The sequence below is a fragment of the Lithobates pipiens genome, unplaced genomic scaffold (assembly GCF_037356315.1).
Source record: "Lithobates pipiens isolate NorthernLeopardFrog02 unplaced genomic scaffold, aLitPip1_a1.2 Scaffold_16, whole genome shotgun sequence".
In the NCBI taxonomy this organism is placed as follows: Eukaryota; Metazoa; Chordata; class Amphibia; order Anura; family Ranidae; genus Lithobates; species Lithobates pipiens.
Window position 1 is genome coordinate 21553907 of NW_027507748.1, and position 24791 is coordinate 21578697.

The window sequence follows — 24791 nt, forward strand, 5'->3', positions numbered from 1 at the left end:
TCATGTATACCATTTTTTTTATCTCTATACTATTTTACATCCTGTATGCCATTTTTATTTCTATACTATTTTATATCATGTATGCCATTTTTATTTCTATACTATTTTATATCATGTATGCCATTTTTTAATTTCTATACTATTTTATATCATGTATACCATTTTTATTTCTATGCTATTTTATATCATGTATACCATTTTTTTTTTAATATCATGTATACCATTTTTTTTATCTCTATACTATTTTATATCATGTATACCATTTTTTAATTTCTATACTATTTTATATCATGTATACCATTTTTATTTCTATGCTATTTTATATCATGTATACCATTTTTTTTTAATATCATGTATACCATTTTTTTTATCTCTATACTATTTTATATCATGTATACCATTTTTTATTTCTATACTATTTTATATCCTATATGCCACTTTTTATCTCTATACTATTTTATATCATGTATACCATTTTTTATCTCTATACTATTTTATATCATGTATACCATTTTTATTTCTATACTATTTTATATCATGTATACCATTTTTTTTTAATATCATGTATACCATTTTTTATCTCTATACTATTTTATATCATGTATACCATTTTTTATCTCTATACTATTTTATATCATATATACCATTTTTTATTTCTATACTATTTTATATCATGTATACCATTTTTTTTTAATATCATGTATACCATTTTTTATCTCTATACTATTTTATATCATGTATACCATTTTTTATCTCTATACTATTTTATATCATATATACCATTTTTTATTTCTATGCTATTTTATATCATGTATACCATTTTTTTATCTCTATACTATTTTATATCGTGTGTACCATTTTTTATTTCTATACTATTTTATATCATGTATACCATTTTTATTTCTATACTATTTTATATCATGTATACCATTTTTATTTCTATGCTATTTTATATTCTATATACCACTTTTTAATTCTATGCTATTATATATCTTGTATACCATTTTCTTATCTTTATACTATTTTATATCTTGTATAGCAATTTATATCTTGTATACCATTTTATATTTCTACACTATTTTATATCTTGTATAACATTTATTTATTTCTATACAATTTTATATCTTTTATACCATTTTTTAATTTCTATACTATTTTATATCATGTATGCCATTTTTATTTCTATACTATTTTATATCATGTATGCCATTTTTATTTCTATACTATTTTATATCATGTATACCATTTTTTAATTTCTATACTATTTTATATCATGTATACCATTTTTATTTCTATGCTATTTTATATCATGTATACCTTTTTTTTTTAATATCATGTATACCATTTTTTTTATCTCTATACTATTTTATATCATGTATACCATTTTTTATTTCTATACTATTTTATATCCTATATGCCACTTTTTATTTCTATACTATTTTATATCATGTATACCATTTTTTATCTCTATACTATTTTATATCATGTATACCATTTTTTAATTTCTATACTATGTTATATCATGTATACCATTTTTATTTCTATACTATTTTATATCATGTATACCATTTTTTTTTAATATCATGTATACCATTTTTTATCTCTATACTATTTTATATCATACTGTATATACCATTTTTTATTTCTATACTATTTTATATCATGTATACCATTTTTTATTTCTATGCTATTTTATATCATGTATACCATTTTTTATTTCTATGCTATTTTATATCATGTATACCATTTTTTTTATCTCTATACTATTTTATATCGTGTGTACCATTTTTTATTTCTATACTATTTTATATCATGTATACCATTTTTATTTCTATACTATTTTATATCATATATACCATTTTTTATTTCTATACTATTTTATATCATGTATACCATTTTTATTTCTATACTATTTTTTATATCATGTATACCATTTTTATTTCTATGCTATTTTATATTCTATATACCACTTTTTAATTCTATGCTATTATATATCTTGTATACCATTTTCTTATCTTTATACTATTTTATATCTTGTATAGCAATTTATATCTTGTATACCATTTTATATTTCTACACTATTTTATATCTTGTATAACATTTATTTATTTCTATACAATTTTATATCTTTTATACCATTTTTTTATTTCTATAATATTTTATATCTCGTATACCATTTTTATATTATACCAATCTATACCATTTTATATTTTCCTTTCTTACAGGGTTCAGTCGAAAGGGCACGACTTGGCGGCCAGTCCGGATGAAGGTACTCCTCCTCCTGATCTCTGTGTAATATCAAACTGATTCTGTTGCAAAAAATCTGTCCAGGCCATGCCCCGTCATGAGTGTGTGTGGGGATCTGTTGGATCTGGGAGCTGCAGAGAGCAAAGCTGTGCCTTGTAAACACAGAAGGTGGGGAGTGGAAAGTGTGAGCTGGAGGTGGCGGAGTAGAGCTCCTTCACATTCTGGCTGCAAAACTGGGCCACATGACAAGACCTGGTGGGCTGCATTCCACCCGCAGGCCTTGTGTTTGACATATGTGAGTTAAACTAGTACTACAGCATTGGATTAGTGCACTCTGCTACAAACTGCTCTCTTTCAGTGATTTGTAGAGATGAATTCAGAATAATTTCCGCTGATGAGCTGATCGCTGACACGAAATACTGCATCTAGAATTCTTATGAGTGAAGGTTGCCTTATAATGCAAGTGGTTATGGTCAGTAGAAGGGATCTTGTTGCCACCTGATGGTCAAAAGTGGTACTACAAAGTTTTACTTTGCATATCTTTGCTGTATTCTTTATTTCTGGTTTGTATTTATTGCTATTTTATTGCAGCTATTTCCTGCCTGTAGTAGATTACTGGCACGACCCCATACTAATCCTTGGCATGTCTCTGATCAGAGTTCTTATGAGTAGTGAAAGTTGCCTTATAATGCAGGTGATTCTTACAAGTGTGACGGCTGATTTCATGGACATTAACAGGATACATTGTGCTTGTAGGTGAAGGAACGGTGGCGGCATCTCACCCCATCACTACCAGCACCCCTGAGGGCAGCAGCTACGGGGCTATAGGTAGGACAAGTCTAATTGTTAGAAAAGTGTTGTCACCTTCACTAATACTAAATGTGATCGCTAAATACACTGCATTGTCATTTACTGCATGCTTAACCTCTGATCTCCTTCCCCTTCTGCCGGTCTCTTCCTATGCTTCTTCCCACACTCTGTCTCCCTCTCCTCGTTATTTCTCCCTCTGTCTCCCCAATTCTCTCTATTCCCCCCCATTCTCTCCCTTCCCTCCCTTCCCCGTGCCCCATTCTTGTTCTCTTTCTATGACTCTCCTTTTCCTGCACTCTCTCTCTCTCTCTCTCTCTCTCTCTCTCTCTCTCTCTATCTCCCCTCTTCTTTCTTTCCTTCTCTCTCTTTCCCTCTCCCCTATTCTTTCTCTCTCTTCACTTTTCCTACACTCTCTCTGACTCCCCCACACCTTCTTTCGCTCTCTCTCTCTCTTCTCTATTCCCACACACTCTTCCTCTCCCCCATTATCTCATTCTCTCTCTCTCTTCCTCTGTCTCCCCCATTCTCTCTTTTCCCTCCCTTACCACGCACTCTTTTCTTCTTCCCCATCCTCTATTTCTCTCCATCTTCCTCATTCTCTCTCTCTCCCAACTTTTCCTACATGCTCTCTCTCTTTCCCTCCCCCTTCCTTTCTTTTCTTTTCTCCCTCTCTCCCCCTTCCCACACTCTCTCTACTTGTCCCTCTCCCCCCCCCCCCCCCATTTTTCTTTCCCTCACATGCTCCCTTTCCCCATTCTCTCTCTCTCTCCCATGTTTTTTCTCTCTTTTTTTTTTTTTTCCTTATCCCACACCCTCTCCCTCCCCCCCACTCTTTCTCTTCACCCCTCCTTCCCCCCCCCCCCCATCCTTCTTTAAATCTCCCTCTCTCTCCCCTCCCCTTTCTTTCTGTGCTCTCTCCCTCTGTCTCCCGCATTCTCTCTCTCCCCTCCCTTACCATGTTCTCATTCCCTGTGCCCCATTCTTTCTCTATTGCTCCCCCTTTGCCACGCCCCCATTCCTTTCAATCTCTCTCTCTCTCTCTGCCCCCTTCCCTCCTCTTTATTTATCTCTCTCTGTCTCCTTCATTCTCTTCCCTTCCTTACCATGTGCTTATTCCCTGTGCCCCATTCTTTCATGTCTTCTCTCTTTTTTCCCCCCTTATCCCACACTCTCTCTCTCACCTCCATTCTCTCTCTCTCTCTCTCTCTCTCTCTCTCTCTCTCTCTCTCTCTCTCTCTCTCTCTCCTTGTTCTTTCTCTCCCCCTCTTTCTGCCCTCTGTCTCTCTCTCTCTCTCTCTCTCTCCCCCCTCTCTCTCTCTATGTCCTCTTTCTTTCTCTCTCTCTCTCTGTCCTCTCTCTCTCTCGTCCTCTCTCTCTCTCTGCCCCCCCCCCCATCTCTCTATGTCCTCTTTCTTTCTTTCTCTCTCTCTCTCCCTCCCTCTCTCTCTGTCCCTCTCTCTCTCTCTCTCTATCTCTCTCCTCTCTCCTCTCTCTCTCTCCTATATCTCTCTCTCTCTCTCCTCGTTCTTTCTCTCTCTCTCTCTCTGTCCTCTCTCTCTCTGTCCTCGTTCTTTCTCTCTCTCTCTCTCCTCTCTCTCTCTCTCCTCTTTCTTTCCCTTTCTCTCTCTCTCTCTCTCTTTGTCCTCTCTCTCTCTGTTCTCTCTCTCGCTCTCTCTCTCGCTCTCTCTCTCTCTCTTTCTTATTTTGTCATGGTCTTCACTTCTTTTCCTCTCTCTATCTCTTGCCTCTTCCCCATTATTTCTCTCTCTCTGTTCCTCCTCCACTCTCTCCCTCATTCTTTCTCCTTCTTATTCCATTACCGTCCCCCTCCCCCCTCTCTCCCTCTTGTCCTCTCCCCCTATTCCTTTCTCTCTCTCCCCACCTTCCCTTTTTATCCCCTTTATCTTCCCTCCAACACCATAGATGAGTCCCGCCAGAGGCGCGGAAAATCTGTTCCGCCCATTCCCCGCCCCCGAGCATATTCCGACAGCTCTGCGGATGAAGAGAGCGATTTTGATGGCATCCCAGAAATGGATAGCGATAAAAACGTAATCCATACCAAGGTATGTGTGATAAACACAGCAAGTGTCTTGTATTGGATGCATTAAGCCACCAGTCGCTGATTTGACAGCATACACCTGCCATTGTTGTGATGATTATCAGTCTAAATAATCATCATCCTTGTTCCAGACCTTCCTGTACGTGTCTGACCTCGCCGTCAAAGACCGCCGAACCATCAGTAAGAAATACAAGATTTACTTCTGGTAAGTATGAATCGACTTCCAGATTATCGACCACAAATATCTCCAACAGGTGTCAGCAATTGAAGAACGCAGAGTCCTGGCATGCAGCGAGAAGGACATGCTAGGAGTTGTAGTTATTAAAAAAAAGAAAACTGCATATTACCCAACCCCCGATCTATGGGATCCTATGGCACCACCAGCAAGGACCAGAGAACCGGCGGTACAGCTACAGGGCAACCTAGTAGTGCTAAGTGCTTACCTGGGGTTGGGCGGTGCAGCCACAAGGCGCCTAATCAGTGCTTAGTATTTACTTGTTGGACGGTGCAGCCACAAGGTGGGCTAGGTGGCACTTAGTGCTTACCTGGTGTTGGGCAGTGCAGCCAGAAGGTGGCCTAGTTGGCGCTTAGTGCCTACCCTGTGTCGGGCAGTGCAACCACAAGGTGGTCTAGTCAGTACTTAGTGCTTACCTGGTGTTGGGCGATGCATCCACAAGACTGCCTAGTTGGCACTTAGTGCATACCTGGTGTTGGGCGGCGCAGCCAAAAGGTGGCCTAGGTGGCACTTAGTACTTACATGGTGTTGGGCAGTGCAGCCAGAAGATGGCCTAGTTGGTGCTTAGTGCTTACCTGGTGTTTGGCGGTGCAGCCACAAGGCGGTCTAGTCGGCTCTTAGTGCCTACCTGGTGTTGAGCGGTGAAACCACAAGGCGACCCAGTTGGTACTTAGTACTTGTTGTTGGATGGTGCAGCCATGGTGCAGGGGGCCTGGGCGGCACTTAGTGTTTACCCGGCGATGCGTGGTACAGGCACAAGGTGGCTTAGTTGGTGCTTAGTGCTTACCTGGTGTTGGGTAGTGCAGCCACAAGGTGGCCTAGTCGGCGCTTAGTGTGTACCTGATGTTGGGCAGTGCATCCACAAGGCTGCCTAGTTGGTACTTAGTGCCTACCTGGTGTTGGGCGGCGCAGCCAAAAGGTGGCCTAGTTGGTGCTTAGTACGTGTTGTTGCTTAGTGCTTACATAGTGTTAGGTGGTGCAGCCACAAGGTGGCCTAGTTGGTGTTTGGTCCCGGGACACCCCTAAGATAACATGTCACACTGCGTTTGCCCCTATGGGGATCATATACCTGTCTCACTCTCTGATGACTCTCTTCTGCAGGAACATAATCACCATCGCTGTGTTCTACGCACTTCCCGTCGTCCAGCTGGTCATCACCTACCAAACGGTACGTGTCTGTTGAAAGAACACTTAAGCAAACTGATACAATTTAAACTTATATTATAGTTCTGCATAGTTTAGAAGGGTTAGGACCTCAGGCAAGCTTTTATTGATGTCTTTGTCCCCGTTTGTTAGTGATTTGCTCTCACTTCCTGTTCTGGGGAACCCAGGGCAACTCCCATTTCCCATTTCTGTAGACTATTCTCCATCAGTATATTTATGGAATTCATTAGGGGATGGGATGTTTTCCAGGAGAAAAGTGAGGAGATATCTCTCTAGTGTGCTCACCGATAAAAGCCTTCCATAGTTTCAGGATTTGTACTCTTCCCCCCGCTCTTGGCCATTGCTCTTGCACAGCGGGTGAATTGAACCATTATAACGGGTACATTGTGTGTTTTTCTCCCAGGTGGTAAATGTGACCGGAAACCAAGATATCTGCTACTACAACTTCCTGTGCGCCCACCCACTTGGATTGCTCAGGTCAGTCACCTTGTGGTGGTGGCGGGGAGTCCCTTACCTTCTTTTTATTCACATTTATCTCCTCAAACATTATATATTTTTTATTTCAGCTCTTTTAATAACATTCTGAGTAACATGGGCCATGTTATGCTGGGATTCCTCTTCCTCCTGATCGTTCTGCGCAGAGATCTCCTTCACCTTAGTTTGCTGGAGGCCAAAGATGTCTATGCCCTGGTATGTTCCCCAGCACCGTCCTGTCATGGGATGGCAAAGGACCGGTATACTCAAAAGTGGCATTTCTGTTATAGGTGGAGCCCGATGAGCTGAGTCTGGCTTCTATGTCCTGGATGCTCCAACAGTGAGATCTCCCGGCCATAATTCCCAACTCCTGTCCACCTGGGAGTTTTGGGTGTCCTCTCACACCTCTCTGTGTCCTTGCCAATTCATTTCTAAGACTGCTTAACCTGGGGCCAGGCTGAAGCAAAGAAAGAGAAGAGGCGCCTGCTTTACTTGCGTACAGTGCAAATGTACCCTACTGCCTGCTGCCGCTGCTGCTGCTGCCGCTGCCCAGGGCCGACATGTAAAGTAAACAATGTGTAATCTGTGGCACCTGTCACACTATTGATAGGCCCTGCTGTCTAGCATCCTTGGTTGCTAGAATGCAGACAGCCCCGCCACTCGGTGTCCTTAGTTACTAGGATGTAGGCAGCCCCTGCTACCTAGAATCCTTGGTTGCTAGGGCGCAGACAACTCCTGTGACGCCTCTTAGTATGTTTGGTTGCTAGGATGCAGATGCCCCTTGCCTCTTAGTGTCCTTGGTAGCTAGGACACAGACATCCCCAGCTGACTAGAATCCTTGGTTTCTAGGACACAGGCAACTCCTGTCGATTAGAGTTCTTGGTTGCTGGGACGCAAACAGCCCTTGCCTTGTAGTATCCTTGGTTGCTAGGACTAAGGCAGTTTCTGCTACCTAGCAACCTTCATTGCTAGGACACAGGCAACTCCTGTCACTTAGTGTCTTTGGGTGCTAGGATGCAGGTGGTCTTGTCTCTTAGTGTCCTTGGTAGCTAGGATGCAAGCAGCCCCTGTCACCTAGAGTCCTTGGTTGCTAGGACACAGACAATTCCTGTCACCTTGGTTGCTGAGCACAGGCAACCCTTTTCACCTAATATCCATGGCTCCAAGAATGCAGGTGGTCCTTGGGGGGGGCAAGATAAAAAAAATCAAAAGTGTGTAGTCAGCGGTGCAGGTGCTGCTGATTATAAATTGTTGACATTCACATGCCGACCCCGAGCAGCAGTGGCAGCCAATAGGATACATTTGCACCTTACACTGGGCGTATGTAAATGTTAGCAGAAACATTAATATGCAAAGCGTGTAAAATACTCTCCATACGCCTGTCTTCGGATGCAGATTTTTGTTTTGCACAGCTTAAGGCTTGAGCCACACGTGTACATTTTTAGTCAGATAGAGCCCACACACGATCAGATTTTCCAACAACATAATCCAATCTGACTTTTTCCATCGGATTTTCCGACCGCGTGTATGGGGCATAAGACTGGGAGGCCATTAAAGTTCATGTGTGTGTAAAGGCAGGTGTCACAATACTTTTGACAATATAGTTTAGATGAAATGGATGATTCAGGTAGACCCAACCTAAAAAGTCATAGCCCTTGTACACACGGTCAGACATTCCGATGGAAAATGTCCGAGCGGACCGTGTTGTCGGATAATCCGACCGCGTGTGGGCTTCATCGGACTGTTTCCGTCGGAATATCCGACCGACAAAGTTTTAGAGCTGGGCTATAAAACTTTTCGACAACATGATCCGATCGGACCTTGTCCGATCATGTGTAGAGAAAATTTCAGATCGGACAAAGTGCCACGCATGCTCAGATCAAATTCCTAGACCAAAGCTATTGGCTACTAGCCTGAACGTAGTCCCGTCGTAACGAAATAACGTCATCACGTTACGAACGATCGGATTTTCCGACAACTTTGTCAGACTGTGTGTATGCAACACCAGTTTCAGACAAAATCCGTCTGCCAAAATCCTACGGATTTTGTTGTCGGAATGTCCGACTGTGTGTACAAGGGCATAGTCTGGAAATGTAAAGATGAATATAGACCTCACAATCTGACTGTGCAATCTTTGTGCTATCAATTTAGGATTTGCCAAAGCTATGCAATATTAGGATCTATCCAATCAGGCAGGCCCCAGCGCTACATAGGTGTTGGTAAATCTAAAGGAGATTGTACAGTGAGACTGTAGGGTGTGTAATGAGCTGTATGTATACCTACCAATGACTATATAACCCAAGGATGATTGGATACAAATTGAGTTGATGATTTCGGCCCCACATTACAAAGCTTTGTTAGATCTAAAGGAGATTGTAGAGCAATTGGACTGTAAATGGCCAATTATGGGCAGCTCCGCACCTCTCTAGTGGTCGTTAAGATTCTCTGCATGATATCAGATGCATTTGCTGATCATTTTCCCTTTGCAGGAATATGGCATCCCCAAGCATTTTGGCCTGTTCTACACTATGGGCATCGCTCTGACCATGGAGGGGGTACTCAGCGCTTGTTACCACGTCTGCCCCAACTATTCCAACTTCCAGTTCGGTAAGAGCTGCCATCACTGACTCACTCAATTTGTATGTTCAGGCCTTTTTTTTGGGCAAATTGATGGAGTGTGATAAGGGTTACGATCCTGGTCAAGTTTTTTTGTTGCTGTCTGTGGGCAGATTCACCTTCTCCATTGTCTGGGGAAGAACTCAAAATAAACTATACGTCTGTATTATCTGTGTGCAAGCAGTGGTCTCTCTAAAGAGGTCCAACACATCCCTTGCAGAGTCCAAGCTAGAGTTCTTTGCTCCTGCAAACCTCATGCTCCTTGCTAAGTAGTCTACCTTTAGCTCTAATTCAGAGGAGGGTGTATTGGACCTCTGCAGAGAGACCACTACTTCCACAAAGAGAACGAGGGCCCCACTTAGCATGCTGGCAGGGGACAGGCTTTTCTACTAGGGTGGTTACTTCTTTCTAAAGAGAACCAACCAGTGGCGTCACTAGGGTTGGTGTCACCTGGTGCAGTAAAAAAAATTATGTCGCCCACCCCGAGCAAATAACAAACAAAACAATACATGGAGTGCAACATTCAGGATGAGTGCCACGTTCACATCAGAGTCCTCCATTTCACCAAAGTCCCCAGCATACATCAGAGTTCCCCCTTATATCAGTGCCACCACCTTACATCAGAGTCTGCAGAGTCCCCCTTTACATCAGAGGAAGGAAAATGCCCCCCTTACATCAGAGGCCGTAAAATGCCCCCTTACATCTGAAGCCGTAAAATGCCCCCTTACATCAGAGGCCGGAAACTGCCCCTTTACATCAGAGGCCGGAAACTGCCCCTTTACATCAGAGGCCGGAAAAAATGCCCCTTTACATCAGAGGCTGGAAAACGCCCCCTTACATCAGAGTTCCACCTTACAGCACAGTGACCCGTTACATAAGAGCCTGGCAGAGTTCCCCCTTTTATCAGAATCCAGCAGAGTTCCCCCTTTTATCAGAATCCAGCAGAGTTCCCCCTTTTATCAGAATCCAGCAGAGTTCCCCCTTTTATCAGAATCCAGCAGAGTTCCCCCTTTTATCAGAATCCAGCAGAGTTCCCCCTTTTATCAGAATCCAGCAGAGTTCCCCCTTTTATCAGAATCCAGCAGAGTTCCCCCTTTTATCAGAATCCAGCAGAGTTCCTCCTTTTATCAGAATCCAGCAGAGTTCCCCCTTTTATCAGAATCCAGCAGAGTTCCCCCTTTTATCAGAATCCAGCAGAGTTCCCCCTTTTATCAGAATCCAGCAGAGTTCCCCCTTTTATCAGAATCCAGCAGAGTTCCCCCTTTTATCAGAATCCAGCAGAGTCCACTGAGTTCTTCTTTACACCAGACTCTTCAGGGTTCTCCCTTACAGTGTAAAGGGGAATGCTGCAGACCATGATGTATGGGGGAATGCTGCAGACCCTGGTGTAAAGGGGAACTGTGATGTAAAGGGGAACACTGTGGACCATGATGTAAGGGGGAATGCTGCAGACCCTGGTGTAAAGGAGAACTTTAATGTAAGTTGATCTTTGGTTACCAGAGACCACCTTACCCCCCTCCCGCTTACATCAACGTCTGAAGAGTTACCCTTTACATCAGGGCAGAGGAAACACAGCAAATGGGCTCAGCCAACCTGCCAACAGACATCGGGGAGGGTGAGTGTGATCTGGATACATTCAGAGAATGGGGAAATCACCTGAGATCTGTGAGTCCCTGCCCCCAGACAAGGTCACCTGGCAGAATAATTGAGCAGTCAGGATTTCCCACCAAATTATTTCACCTGCCTCCCAGGCACCAGCACACCTCTAAAGCTCCCACCATGTGTGTACACCATCCGGGGGCTGCCTGCACGGCCACTAGACTTTGTGTGGAAGCAAACAGCGAGCCAGACAACACAGTGCTGCCAGAGAAGACTATGCAGTGTATAACAGTAATGAGCGCCGTCCTCACACTCACCCACAGTCTCTCTTGCTCGCTCCTAGACTCACTCTCCCGCTGTTTGAATCCAGCACCAGCTCCCTCCCCACAGCCGCTGCTCACCGCCCATTGGCTGTCTCGGCTTCCTAACTCTCTCTGGGCTGGAGAGGCGGAGGTCAGGGTGCTCGGTATTTGGGGAACAGCCTGGGAGCTGGAGGGTTACGAGAGGAGGGCGGAGTAACAATCTCGGACACATAGGGAGTCTCATGTCTGCAAAGATGGGGGTGCTAGCAATACTTGTGGGGTTGCTATAGCACTCCCAAGCATCCACCTTGTGTCGCCCCTGGTTTGGAAGTATGTACAACCGATCCCTCTGCAGAGCAGCCGGAGGGAGAAAGCCGACAGCGTTGCAGGGGGATCCACAGCCTTATCTGTCGCCCCTGATGTCACCCCTCTGATGGGTGTCACCCAGGTGCACCCCCTTAGCGACGCAGCGGGAACCAACTGTAAGACTTTGCACACCTTTTGTTTTGATGCTCCTGGAATGTATTTAACCAGAAAGATCAGTTGAGCTGTAATTGGATAGAGACTAAATAAGATATTGTTGAACAGTTGTAGTAACGGGCTTCTGGTGTTTCTCTGTTCTCCCCAGACACGTCCTTCATGTATATGATTGCCGGGCTTTGCATGCTGAAACTGTACCAGACCCGGCACCCTGACATCAACGCCAGCGCCTATGCAGCCTATGCATCCTTTGCACTCGTCATCTTCCTGGCAGTCCTTGGAGTGGTATGTATGATTACTATGTACATATCAGACAGATAAAACATGTCCTGTGTATGATTACTTCCTAATATTGAGGATTTTCTTGGTATATTTGAGCCATCGGGTCACTTTTTATGGTCACGGGTCATCTCTCTCTGCTCCTCAGGTCTTCGGGAAGGACCATTGGTGGTTCTGGGTGTTCTTCTCCATCATCCATGTAGTGGGGACACTGGCGCTCAGCACACACATCTACTACATGGGGCGATTCAAGATTGGTGAGACGTAAATCTGACCTCCTGACAGTTTCCTATGTGTTCCTCTTACTCGCTGTGTCATTATAATTTACAGAACTTATCAGAATTTTAAAGACTTAGTCAACCCAAAAATGATGTTTGGGGGATGCTGGAGAGATATGTGCCCTGACAGTCTCTTCTATCTCGGGGACTCTATTAGTGAGATCCCTGCGCTGAAGTTTTAAATCTGCACATCTGATGCGTCCATTATGAGGGGTTCCCACCTTCCCTGTGCTGAGTTCCCGGGTCTGTACATCTGCTGTTTCCATTATGAGGGTCTCCCACCATCCCTGTGCTCAGTTACTGGATCTTTACATCTGCTGTTTCCATTATGAGTGGCTCCCACTATTCATGTGCTGAGCTCCCAAGTCTGTATACCTGCTGTTTCCATTATGAGAGGTTCCCACTATCCCTGTGCTGAGCTCCTGGGTCTGTACACCTTCTGTGTCCAGTATGAGGGGCTCCTACCATCCCTGTGCTGAGTTTCTGGGTCTATACGCTTGCTGTGCCCATTCTGAAAGGCTCCTACCATCCCTGTGCTGAGTTCCCAGGTCTGTACACCTGCTGTGTCCATTATGAGGGTCTCCCATCATCCACGTGTGAGTTCCCAGGTCAGGTATGAGGGGCTCCCACCTTCCCTGTGCTAAGTTTCTGGAGCTGTATGCTTGTTGTGCTCATTCTGGGGGGCTCCCACCATCCTTTCACTGAGTCCCTGGGTTTGTACACCTGCTGTCCCAATTATGAGGCTTTCCCACTATCCCTGCTGTGCCCATTATGAGGGGCTCCCACCATTCCTCCTTTGAGTTCCCAGGTCTCTGCACTTGCTGTGCCCCTTATAAGAGGTTCCCACCATCCCTGCCCTGAGCTCCTGCGTCTGTACACCTGCTGTACCCAACTTGAGGTGTTTCCACCATCCTGGGTTGAAGCTGCTTGAACACACAGAAGGGGTGGTAACACCCAAACTTCCCAGGTACACAGAAACAGAGCCAGGAATTTCGTCAGGTAGATCTCAGTCTTGGAGAATCCAGGTCACCTAAGAATCCAGAGGCTGGCTGAGCCCACCAGGCCTCACCAAAAACTAAAATATCATTTTTGGGTGGGCTGGTCCTTTATTGACTTTTGGTTGGTTTTGGAAATGTTGTAATATTGTGCTCTCCAGTGTGTGCTATATACAGTGATCTGAGTCTTGTGTATTGGGGGGGGGGGGGGGGGTTGTATCCTAATGTCTGTATGGGCTGGCTTGGTCTCTCACTGTTTTCTTTCTCTTTCCTTTGCTGTCTCTATCAGATGTATCTAATGCAGGTAATGTCGCTCTTCTTTGTATGTGTATCGAATCCTATATCATAATACTTTTTAAATGCCTTAGACCAGGGGTAGGCAACCCCTGACACTGGTGCTGCAAGCAGCACGCAAAACATCTCTTGCCGGCAGCTGACTCCCCATCAGCAGAACAGTGCAGGGAAGTGTCAGTGAGACACTAATGCATTCCAGTCTCACAATTCCCCACGCCGCACCTGTACTGGGGGGAAGGCACTGCGCCCCTACACATTGTAAACAATGGGGAGCACCACCGGCAGCCTGGGTGGAATGGGAGTCCTTCTGCCAGCGATCACAGTGGAGAAGAAAGAGAGAGAGAGAGAGAGAGAGAGAGAGAGAGAGCTGCCCAGGTAATCAGAGCGCAGCACAGGGAACACAGCACTAACAGTTTTCATTTCAATTGTTGTGTTCCCCACCGCTCACTGTCAGATACAGACCCTCCTCTTGGTCCCGGGACTTTGATAGACAGATCACCTGTCCAATCCCAGCGATGGTTGATATGTCAATCAAAGTTCCCAGGCCAGGGGGCGGGGCTGTATATGATGTTGATCGGCGGAAACACGACAATTGAAATGAAAGCTGTGATCGCTGTGTTCCCTTCGCTCTGATCACCCGGGCTGCTCTCCTGTTTCTCTCCTCCCCTGCACAGGCAGGCTGCATAGTGGACACAGGTTGCATGGTGGGCACACGGTTGCATGGTGGGCACACGGTTGCATGGTGGGCACACGTCTGCATTGGTGGACACAGGGCTGCATTGGTGGACATTGGTGTACACAGCCTGCATTGGTGAGCACAGATAAAGTTGTTGTTGTTGTTAATATTTATTTTTATATCTTAATTCTGCATAAAACATTTATGTGTCATTTCATGAGAATTTATGAGAGAGTGTTTAGGGGGGGAATTAGTGGCGGAGCGGGGTGGGGCAGGCTGGGGCAACTGGTGGCGAGTAACCCTTGAGGCCTGGCTAGTAGCTCAGGACTTGACATTTTGAGCCCTGATTTAGCCTATTCCTCTGCAGCCTGACTGTCCCTGGCCTGTAGCTTTAAATGATAGAAATGGCTAGAATGTAGAGATTTTTCACAGGGCTACAGACAAGAGATTGGTCAAATCAGGTAGAAGTCTTGGCACATGGAAGTCAAGGAACTAGTCAGTTGCAGGCAGGGGTTGAGGCAGGTGGTAGGCAAGAGAGTAGTCAGGTCTAGGCTGGGGTAGAGGTAGATGGCAGGCAAATGAAAATTCATGTCCAGGCAGGGGATGAGGCAGGCAAGAACATAGTCAGGTCCAGGCTGGGGTAGCTGTAAGTGGCAGGCAAGAGAATATTCATGTCCAGGTAGGGGATGAGGCAGGCAAGAGAGTAGCCAGGTCCAGGCAGCGGCCTTGGCAGGTGAGAGATTAATTAGGTCCAGGCAGGGGATAAGACAGGTGGCAGGCAAGAGAGTAGTCAGGTCCAGGCAAGGGATGAGGCAGGCAAGAGAGTAGTCAGGTCCAGGCAAGGGATGAGGCAGGCAAGAGAGTAGTCAGGTCCAGGCAAGGGATGAGGCAGGCAAGAGAGTAATCAGGTCCAGGCAAGGGATGAGGCAGGCAAGAGAGTAGTCAGGTCCAGGCACGTTCCAAGGCAGGTGAGAGATTAATTAGCTCCAGGCAGGGGATAGGACAGGTGGCAGGTAAGAGAGTAGTCAAGTCCAGGCCGGGATAGAGGCAGATGGCAGGCAAAAGAGTAGTCAGGTCCAAGCAGGGGCCAAGGCAGGCAGAACAGTAATCAGGTAATAGCAGGGGTTGAGGCAGGTGGAAGGCAAGATAGTAATCAGTTCCAGGCAGGCAGCAGGCAAGGAAGTAGTCAAGTCAATCTGGACTGGCAGCGGACAGACCAAAATACCCTTCTGCTCAGAGGACATGCCCTGCATCCTCTCAGGGAACTCTGGAAGTCCTGTAGGTAGTGGGTACCATGGAAGGCCCTACAGGGATCCTGAGGGTACTGTAACTGTAGACTAACAGAATGAACCATGCCCCTGGTTGTACATACACAGATCCCAAAGCTACAATACATTCTGGAGAGCATGGAGCATGGAGCACTTTGGCTCTCAGCTTGCAAACTCTTGTAATATGTTGTTTAAAGTTGTGAGAGTGGTTTGCAAGCTTTCGACCCAGAGGAAAGCTGTTAAACTGTGTGTGTCTTGGTGTTCCTCCTGGCAGGTGAGCCCTGAACCTGTGGTATGGCCATCCTGTTTTGAATTGCGGATTCTCTGAGAGGAGCGTGTGAGTTTCTTTCGGAGATGAAACTCAGGCTTGGTTCACAGAAGTCCTGGAGAAGGGCTGTAGAACACCAAAATTGCTCCATAGTGAATGCGACTGGAAAGCTAAGGGCCCATACACCTTTGGGTTGGTGGAACATGAGGCAACACATTACATGGTTTTCTATATTACCATTCATTTACAGATCACCATAATGGGTTGCAAATATTTAATGTCATGTCCAATTTTGGAGACGTTTTGGTACTTCGGTGACCCTAATATTTTCAAAGGGTTGCCTTAAAGTGTTACTAAACCCTCATTTTTTTTTTTTTTTACGTAACAAACATGTCATACCTCCTCTGTGCAATTGGTTGTGCACAGAGTGGCCCCAATCCTCCCCTTCTGAGGTCCCTCAGTGACGCTCGTGGCTCTTCCTCTTCTCGAGTGCCCCGTTGGAGGAGTGCTCTCCTTCGGCGCACTCCCGTGTCCTGCTGCTGCGTCTATTGACACAGACAGCAGGACTCGGCCCAACCCCCATAGCCCCAAACCCCCCCCCCCGGCGCCTCCATGATTGGATTTGATTGACAGCAGCGGGAGCCAATGGCTGCACTGCTATCAATCTATTGAATCAGGACACAAGACACTGGCAAGAGCTGGTGTGCTCGTCCCTGGGGAAAGAAAGAACTTGTTCAGGTAAGTAAAACGGGGGTTCTGGGGGGCTGCTGCATAACAGAAGGTTTTTCACCTTAACGCATAAGATGCATGAAGGTGAAAAAATACGAGGGTTAATGCAACGCAGTTTAATGCGCAACATAAAGTGTGTTAGCGCACAGCACAAATGTAAATGGGTCTGACTCCTAAATGAAATTCGATATAATGTCTGGTGAAACTTTGTAACTTGTTGGATCCCAGAAGAGGTACTTTGTATCTTTTTTGGAGTGGAACTATTGGGGAGAAGGAGCGTTTACATACTCCCTTGTAACTATTTTACTTGAAATTTCCCCGTTGGGGACACAGCAACAAAGTTCCAAAAGAGCTTCTAACAAATTCTATCCAAAACAAAGATAAATTGGAAGGGGTCAACTTTCACTGCCAAACGCTGCCTCTCCATCTTATCTCCATTAAACACAGTGTAGTTATTGCCATTCCACAAGAGGCTGGACATGTGTTTTCTGGGTAGTGATAATACTACATCATACAAAGACATTATACACAATTGTGCTCTTCCAACCTTGTGGTAACAGTTTGGTGAAGACCCTTTTCTGTTCCAACATGACTGTACCCCTGTGTACAAAGCCAGATCCATAAAGACATGGCGTGGCCAGTTTGGTGTGGAGGAACTTGAGTGTCCTCCATAGACCCCTAACATCAACCCTACTGGACAGCTTTGGGATGAACTGGAAAACCAATTATAAGCAAGGTCTTCTTATGCAACAACAAACAGATGGCCCCTGCCCCCACCTATAACTGGCCTTCACAGCTAGGAGCACATGGAAGGGCACACATAAGAAAGACAAAACCAGAGAAAATTCCCAGCTCAACTCACCAACCAGTCTGCTTACCAACCAAATTAACCTGTCCAACAGTATACGTTTAAAAACAGGGGTTTAGTTAGCACACATTTGCAAACCCATACGTAAGCTGCAAGGCCCCTTCATGGCACCATATATTACTTGCAGTCCTAACCCTTCTAAATTTATGAGTCTCCACAGTGGGAGCACATGCATTCTAATGGATAGATAAGGGGTAGGTGGGCCTGGAAGTAGCCCAATCCTCCTCAAAGGCACATGGGCACATTGGACACCCAGTGCATAGCACAATGGCAGCAAAGGTGCCCAGTGTGTCCCCCTCACCAAATTTACACCAGTAACAAACAGATGGCCTCTGCCCCCACCTATAACTGGCCTTGACAGCAGGGAGCACATGGAAGGTCAAACGCATGAAAGGCAAAACCAGTGAAAATTCCCAGCTCAACTAACCAACCAGGCTGCTTACCAACCAAATTGACCAGTCCAACAGTATCAGTTAAAACAGGCCCAACTGCCCCTTAGCTATCCATTTGAATGCATGTACTCCCACTGTGGAGACTGTCATAAATTTAGAAGGGTTAGGACTGAAAGGGTGCCATGAAGGGGCCTTGCAGCTTACGAATACATTTGCAAATGTGTGATAACTAAACCCCTGTTTTTAACGCATACTGTTGGACAGGTTAATTCGGTTGGTAAGCAGATTGGTTGGCCAGTTGAGTTTTCTCTGGTTTTGTCCTTCTTATCCAACGCCATTACTTGACCTCACTAATGGGACAATCCCCCACAGACACACAAAATGGCGTTCCAGTTAATCCCCAAGGTGTTCAGAAGGGTCAGGGCTCCATGGAGGACACTGGAAAGCCTTCCCAGAAAATTGGCAGCTTATATAGTCACAAGGGGGGCAACTCCATAACGGTGTCTATGGTATTTAAATGGGATGTCCAACAGACTCATATAGGTGTGATGAACGGAAGGTCGCTGGCAACAGTCAACTGTCTGTGGTGTATACACCGATGTCTTCATAAAGCTGACGTCTTGCTGCACTTGACGTCGGCAATCTTATTTTCTGGCTTGTCAACCACGGATGTTTAATTAAGGAGCTAGAATTAAGGAGCTAGAAGCGCTGCTTTTTGTTTCCATAGAGGTGTGATGGTCAGTTTTCCGCAAGCATTGGACCATATAGTGTAATACATTTTCTCCTATATTGAGAATGACAATGGCTGTGTTTATTAAGTCTGGGTCTTCAATGGTGTGTTTATTATCCATCATCTACATCCTTTATCCACAGACTTTGGGATTTTCCGACGCATCTTTCAGATCATCTATACAGACTGTATGCAGCAGTGCAGCCGCCCTATGTACATGGTAGGTAACGTCCATCTTCTTTCACTTTATATGAAAGTTGTTTAAAGACACAGTGGGGCCAAGATTGCTCCTGTGTGTCTCCAGTTTCATTATGAAACAGCATTTAAAGGGGTCTCCTCATCCAGAAGTTTTATTTCAGTTATAGATGGTGTCTTGTGAACTCAACCCACTACAGTCACATACCACTTGGGGATGCCGGTGAATAGATCTCCCTGATGTAGTGTGTCTAACCCCCCCAAAAAAGGAATATATTGAAGCTTACTAGTCCTTAGTTGCTGCATCCTTACTGAAAGACAAGGATCTCCGTACATCCAGAGTGTCTGCATCTGCTTTGCTTTTGCTGCTTTTCTCTCCAGAAGCCATCTTTGTTCAGGCATCATCCAAGGTCACCATCTACTTCCTGGACTGAGATGCTTGCTCATTATAAATCATGTAAATACTGAAGCCTGTGCAGTTGTTGGCTGCTGCAGCTTCTTACCTTGTGACTGGGGGGGGGGGGGGGGGGGAACTGAGGAAATGCTTCCACCTTGCTGCAGCAGATTGATGGCACTGACTGGAGCTCAAAGATGGCTTTTTAATGATAAAAGGTGGAGAGAATTTCTGGTACTGTATATTGTGACATTAGGAATTTATTTTGTAGACTTGTGAAGTTACCGAGAGGTCTACTTTAAGACGTAGACCATAGACCTTATTTCTTCTTATTCCGATATCATTTATATCAGCCATCTGATCTATGTGAAGTACATGAGAGCAGGATTACTGATCACCAGATCCCCGGCTCACCATCTCATTGTTTCTTCTCTGTCTATTCTCAGGATCGTATGATTCTCCTTATAGTCGCGAACATTGTCAACTGGTTCTTGTAAGTACCAAGACAGAATCAAACTACCAAAAAGAAGTTGGGACTTTTTCCGGAACTATATCAATACAATTGATGTGAATAAAATACGTTGTTGGTTCCTGAATCACCTGCGGGTGGAGCTGTGTTTCCCAGAGTGGGAAGTTGTAGTTCTGTTATCCATCAGCGGATATCCCCCAGCAGCTAGCAGTTTCTAGTAATTAGTCTCCACTTGATGCTGGTTGCTGGGAGGGTATTTAGTCTCTCCTTTGCTAGTGCACTTTGCAACACTATTTTTCTTTCCTCACTGCCAGATACTGTGTGCCCTTTATCCTACTCCTGTTCTTGCTCTTGCCCTACATCCTGTACCCTGCTGCCTTATATCTGCTCCCCTTGTTCCTCATCCTAGTCTTGGTTCCCCACTTCCTTGCATCTCTGGTTTTCCCCATGACCTGTGTTCCTCATCTTGTATATATTGTATTATAGATATTTTGGTTATATGATTGTAGTTCACTTTTATCTTCAGGGTTGCTTGTTTGCTGGTGTGTGCATTTTGTTTTACTACTATTAATTAACGTTAATTTAGCGTATGTATTCTTTGGTCTCAGTTTATAAGTGTAGTCATGCAGTTCTGGCCATCTCTGTTGCTGATTCCGGACATACATATAGCTGTTATTTGTGCAAAGTCACAAAAACAGAATAAAATCACAGGCTGACTAAACAGTAGACCACGTCACTAATGACATTCGCTCCATTCTCACACGTGACAGGATATTAAATTATTTACAAAACTACGAATGTTGTAATACCATGTTTTGGATTTTTCCTACGCTTTCGAGCTCTTCTTCAGGGGTAAGAACACATCTTTATGTACAAGAGAATGTAGATTAACAAAATGACATCCCAATACATCAATTGTTAACAAGTTCATACCTAAATAAGCCCATACACCGATCAGCCATAACATTATGACCATTGACAGGTGAATATCTCATTACAATGGCACCTTAAAGTCAGTGGGATATATTAGGCAGCAAGTTAAAGCGGGAGTCCGCCGGGAGTCCGCCGTTTTTTTTTTTTTTTAAGCCAGCAGCTACAAATACTGCAGCTGCTGACTTTTAAAATAATGACACTTACCCGCCCAGCACGCCCGCGATGTCGGCATCCGAAGCCGATCTCTCGATCGTCTCTCGGGTGCTGCCGCCGCCATCTTGGGTATGGGAATCAGGAAGTGGAGCCTTGCGGCTTCATTTCCCGGTTCCCTACTGCGCATGCGCGAGTCGCGCTGCGCAATAAGGATGGTCCCCGCTGCCTCTGGGATCCGTGTGTTTCCCAGCAGACAGCGGGGGACCTTCGGAAAGGGGCGTAGATTCTGCAGATATCTATGCCGGAAGTGGGTGAAGATACCTGTACTGTACAGGTACCTGCACCTCCCTCCCCCCTGAAAGGTGCCAATTGTGGCGCCGGAGAGGGGGAGGGTTCCAATGAGCGGAAGCTCCACTTTAGGGTGGAGCTCAGCTTTAACGTGTTATCGCTAAGGTTGATATATTGAAAGCATAAACAAAGGGGCAAGTGTAAGGATTTAAGTGACTTTGACAGTAACCAAATTGTAATGACTAGATGACTGGGTTAGAGCAACTCCAAAACTGCAGATCTTGTGGGATGTTCCCGGTCTGCAGTGGTCAGGACCTAGCACAAGTGGTCAAAGGAAGGAAAACCAGGGAACGGGCCATGGGCAGCCAAGGCTGGCCCTCGTGGTCTGATCCAGTAGAAGAGGTACTGTAGCTTCAGAGCTGCAGGTCTGGGTGTCCATGCTGACCCATGTTCACAGAAAAAAGTACCTACAATGGACACATGAGTATCAGAGCACGGACCATCATCATGGCCACAGCATCATGGACCAAGAAGGAATAGAAGAAGGTGGCCTGGTCTAATCAATCAGGTTTTTTTTTTTTTACATCATGTGGATGGCCACAGGGCCATCTTTAACACAGGGAAAATGGGGCATCTGCCCAGGGCCCATTAATTGTTGGAGGGCCCCAAACACTGATAAGTCAAGTGCATTCGTTTTCTTCTCCTTTCTATCTAGGTTAAGTGAAGTCACATCCCCGCAGTGTCTCTTCTACTTGCCTACCCCTTCCCCTTGCCCCAGTCCGAATGAACTGAGTCTCTTCCCCGACATGCTGCATTCCGCCCCTCTCACCCCTCCCCTGCGGGCTCCTGGACTACATGGTTATGCACAGTGAGTAGATTGTCTCCCTTAGAGACACTGTGTGCTGTCCTGAGCCGGGCCCCCTTCCCACCATCTCTGATAACTTTTCAGGGAGTCTCAGCTGCTGCAGAACTTCTTGGGGGGGGGGGGGGGCTGCTGGGTGTTGTAGTGCAGGGTAGTGATTGACAGCTGTGGGCTCAACAATAACCCCCCTCTCCGCTTCTCCACCCTTAATAATAACCCCCTCCCCGTTTCACCCTTAATAATAACCCCCCTCTCTGCTTCTCCACCCTTAATAATAACCCCCTCCCCGTTTCACCCTTAATAATAACCACCCTCTCTGCTTCTCCACCCTCAACAATAACCCCCTCCCCGCTTCTCCACCTTTAATAATAACCCCCCTCTCCACTCCTCCACCCTTAATAATAACCCCCCTCTATGCTTCTCCTTCCTTAATAACCCCCCCTCTCCACTTCTCCTTCCTAAGGCTCCATTGCACACTGAAGCTCAAAAAAGCTTTTTCTGGACGACAGATTGCTGGCAGAAAACGCTGGTTGAAAAACTTGCTTTTAACAGCGTTTTGTACTAGCGTTTATTAGCGTTTATGGGCGTTTTCAATAAAAATACACAGAGGACACTCCAAAAATCCCACAGTGCATTCCAAACTCCCACAATGCATTGAAAAAATAGAATGCTGAACACTAATTAACGCGCGTTTATGAGCGTTTATCGGCGTTTGTCGCTTTTTGGCGGTGAAAAACTGCACTTTGAACGCGAATTTCTGGCGTTCAGAAAAAAGCCCATAAACTCCACTGCTCATTAAAGCTAAAAAAAACGTCCATGTGTGTATGGACACATAGGCTAACATAGAGTGGAGTTTATGGGCTTTTAAAAAAAATGCCCAAACTCAAATAAACTGCAGTTTATGAGCTCCAGTGTGCATTGAGCCTTAATAATAACCCCCCTCCGCTTCTCCACCCTCAACAATAACAACCTCCCCGCTTCTCCATCCTCAGTTATAAACCCCCTTCCCGCATCTTCACCTTCAACAATAACCCCTCCCCGCTTCTCCACCCTCAATTATAAATCCCCTTCCCGCATCTTCACCTTCAACAATAACCCCTCCCCGCTTCTCCATCCTCAATTATAAACCCCCTTCCCGCATCTTCACCTTCAACAATAACCCCTCCCCGCTTCTCCACCCTCAATTATAAATCCCCTTCCCGCATCTTCACCTTCAACAATAACCCCTCCCCGCTTCTCCATCCTCAATTATAAATCCCCTTCCCGCATCTTCACCTTCAACAATAACCCCTCCCCGCTTCTCCACCCTCAATTATAAATCCCCTTCCCGCATCTTCACCTTCAACAATAACCCCTCCCCGCTTCTCCATCCTCAATTATAACCCCCCTTCCCGCATCTTCACCTTCAACAATAACCCCTCCCCGCTTCTCCATCCTCAATTATAACCCCCCTTCCCGCATCTTCACCTTCAACAATAACCCCTCCCCGCTTCTCCATCCTCAATTATAACCCCCCTTCCCGCATCTTCACCTTCAACAATAACCCCTCCCCGCTTCTCCATCCTCAATTATAACCCCCCTTCCCACATCTTCACCTTCAACAATAACCCCTCCCCACTTCTCCATCCTCAATTATAACCCCCCTTCCCGCATCTTCACCTTCAACAATAACCCCTCCCCGCTTCTCCACCCTCAATTATAACCCCCCTTCCCGCATCTTCACCTTCAACAATAACCCCTCCCCACTTCTCCATGCTCAATTATAACCCCCCCTCTGCACTTCTCCACCCTCAGCAATAACCCTCCTTTCTGCAGAAACATCACCTCACTGATGGTTAATAAGTGGCAATGTAGTATGGAGCCCCCCTCCATACTACACTGTGTAATCAGGGGTATTATGGGGGAGTCATCCTGTGTAATAATGGGGGGTGGTATGGGGGAGGGGGTACAAAAAGGGGACCCACTCAATATTAGGTGGGTGGCCATTTTATGGAAGGTGGTCGTAATGTTATGGTTAATCACTGCACATCACACACATGATGGTAAGATAGCATGCCAGCCAGTATAAGCATCCTCACCTTGGGACCCAGGACTGCCAATCCAATCAAGGACCTAGGGGAGCCATAGGGTGCTTTATGCCAGAGCTCCATATCTACCAAATTGGAAAAAAAAACATAAGGTCCATACTGTGAACCCACCTGAATGGAACCCTCAGAATGTCAAAAGAGACTAGATGCCCAGTGGCTATATCACAGAAACCCCACATTAGGATCTACATTTGTATGCCATATCCAAAGAATAATACCTGTGTATCTAAGAGCATCCTCTGTGTGTTCAGAGCCTGTAAGAATGAGAACCCTCACAGATACACTATGTTTCCAAAAGTATTGGGACGACTGCCTTTATACGCACATGAAATTTAATGGCATCCCAGTCTTAATCCGTAGGGTTTAATATTGAGTTGGCCCACCTCTTGCAGCTATAACAGCTTCAACTCTTCTGGGAAGGCCGTCCACAAGGTTTAGGAGTGTGTCTATGGGAATGTTTGATCATTCTTCCAGAAGAGCATTTGTGAGGTCAGGCACTGATGTTGGATGACAAGGTCTGGCTCACAGTCTCCGCTCTAATTCATCCCAAAGGTGTTCTATCAGGTTGAGGACAGGACTCTGTGCAGGCCAGTCAAGTTCCTCCACCCCAAACTCGCTCATCCATGTCTTTATGAACCTTGCTTTGT

At 45.4% G+C, this 24791-nt stretch overlaps 1 protein-coding gene across 2 annotated transcripts in view; it reads left to right on the forward strand.

Moving 5' to 3' along the window:
- The window catches only part of SIDT1 (SID1 transmembrane family member 1), a 146259-nt gene that overhangs the window by 113310 nt on the left and 8158 nt on the right, over positions 1-24791 (forward strand). Inside the window, exons 11-23 of one of the 2 annotated variants that reach the window (XM_077479648.1) lie at positions 2226-2269; positions 3004-3075; positions 4981-5120; positions 5248-5321; positions 6453-6519; positions 6919-6992; positions 7082-7205; positions 9479-9596; positions 12135-12271; positions 12414-12522; positions 13828-13842; positions 18907-18983; positions 19799-19845. In XM_077479648.1, the coding sequence (XP_077335774.1) occupies positions 2226-2269; positions 3004-3075; positions 4981-5120; positions 5248-5321; positions 6453-6519; positions 6919-6992; positions 7082-7205; positions 9479-9596; positions 12135-12271; positions 12414-12522; positions 13828-13842; positions 18907-18983; positions 19799-19845 (1098 nt within the window). The remainder of the gene's footprint in view (positions 1-2225; positions 2270-3003; positions 3076-4980; positions 5121-5247; positions 5322-6452; positions 6520-6918; positions 6993-7081; positions 7206-9478; positions 9597-12134; positions 12272-12413; positions 12523-13827; positions 13843-18906; positions 18984-19798; positions 19846-24791) is intronic. The other variant, XM_077479649.1, reaches the window with a different exon arrangement.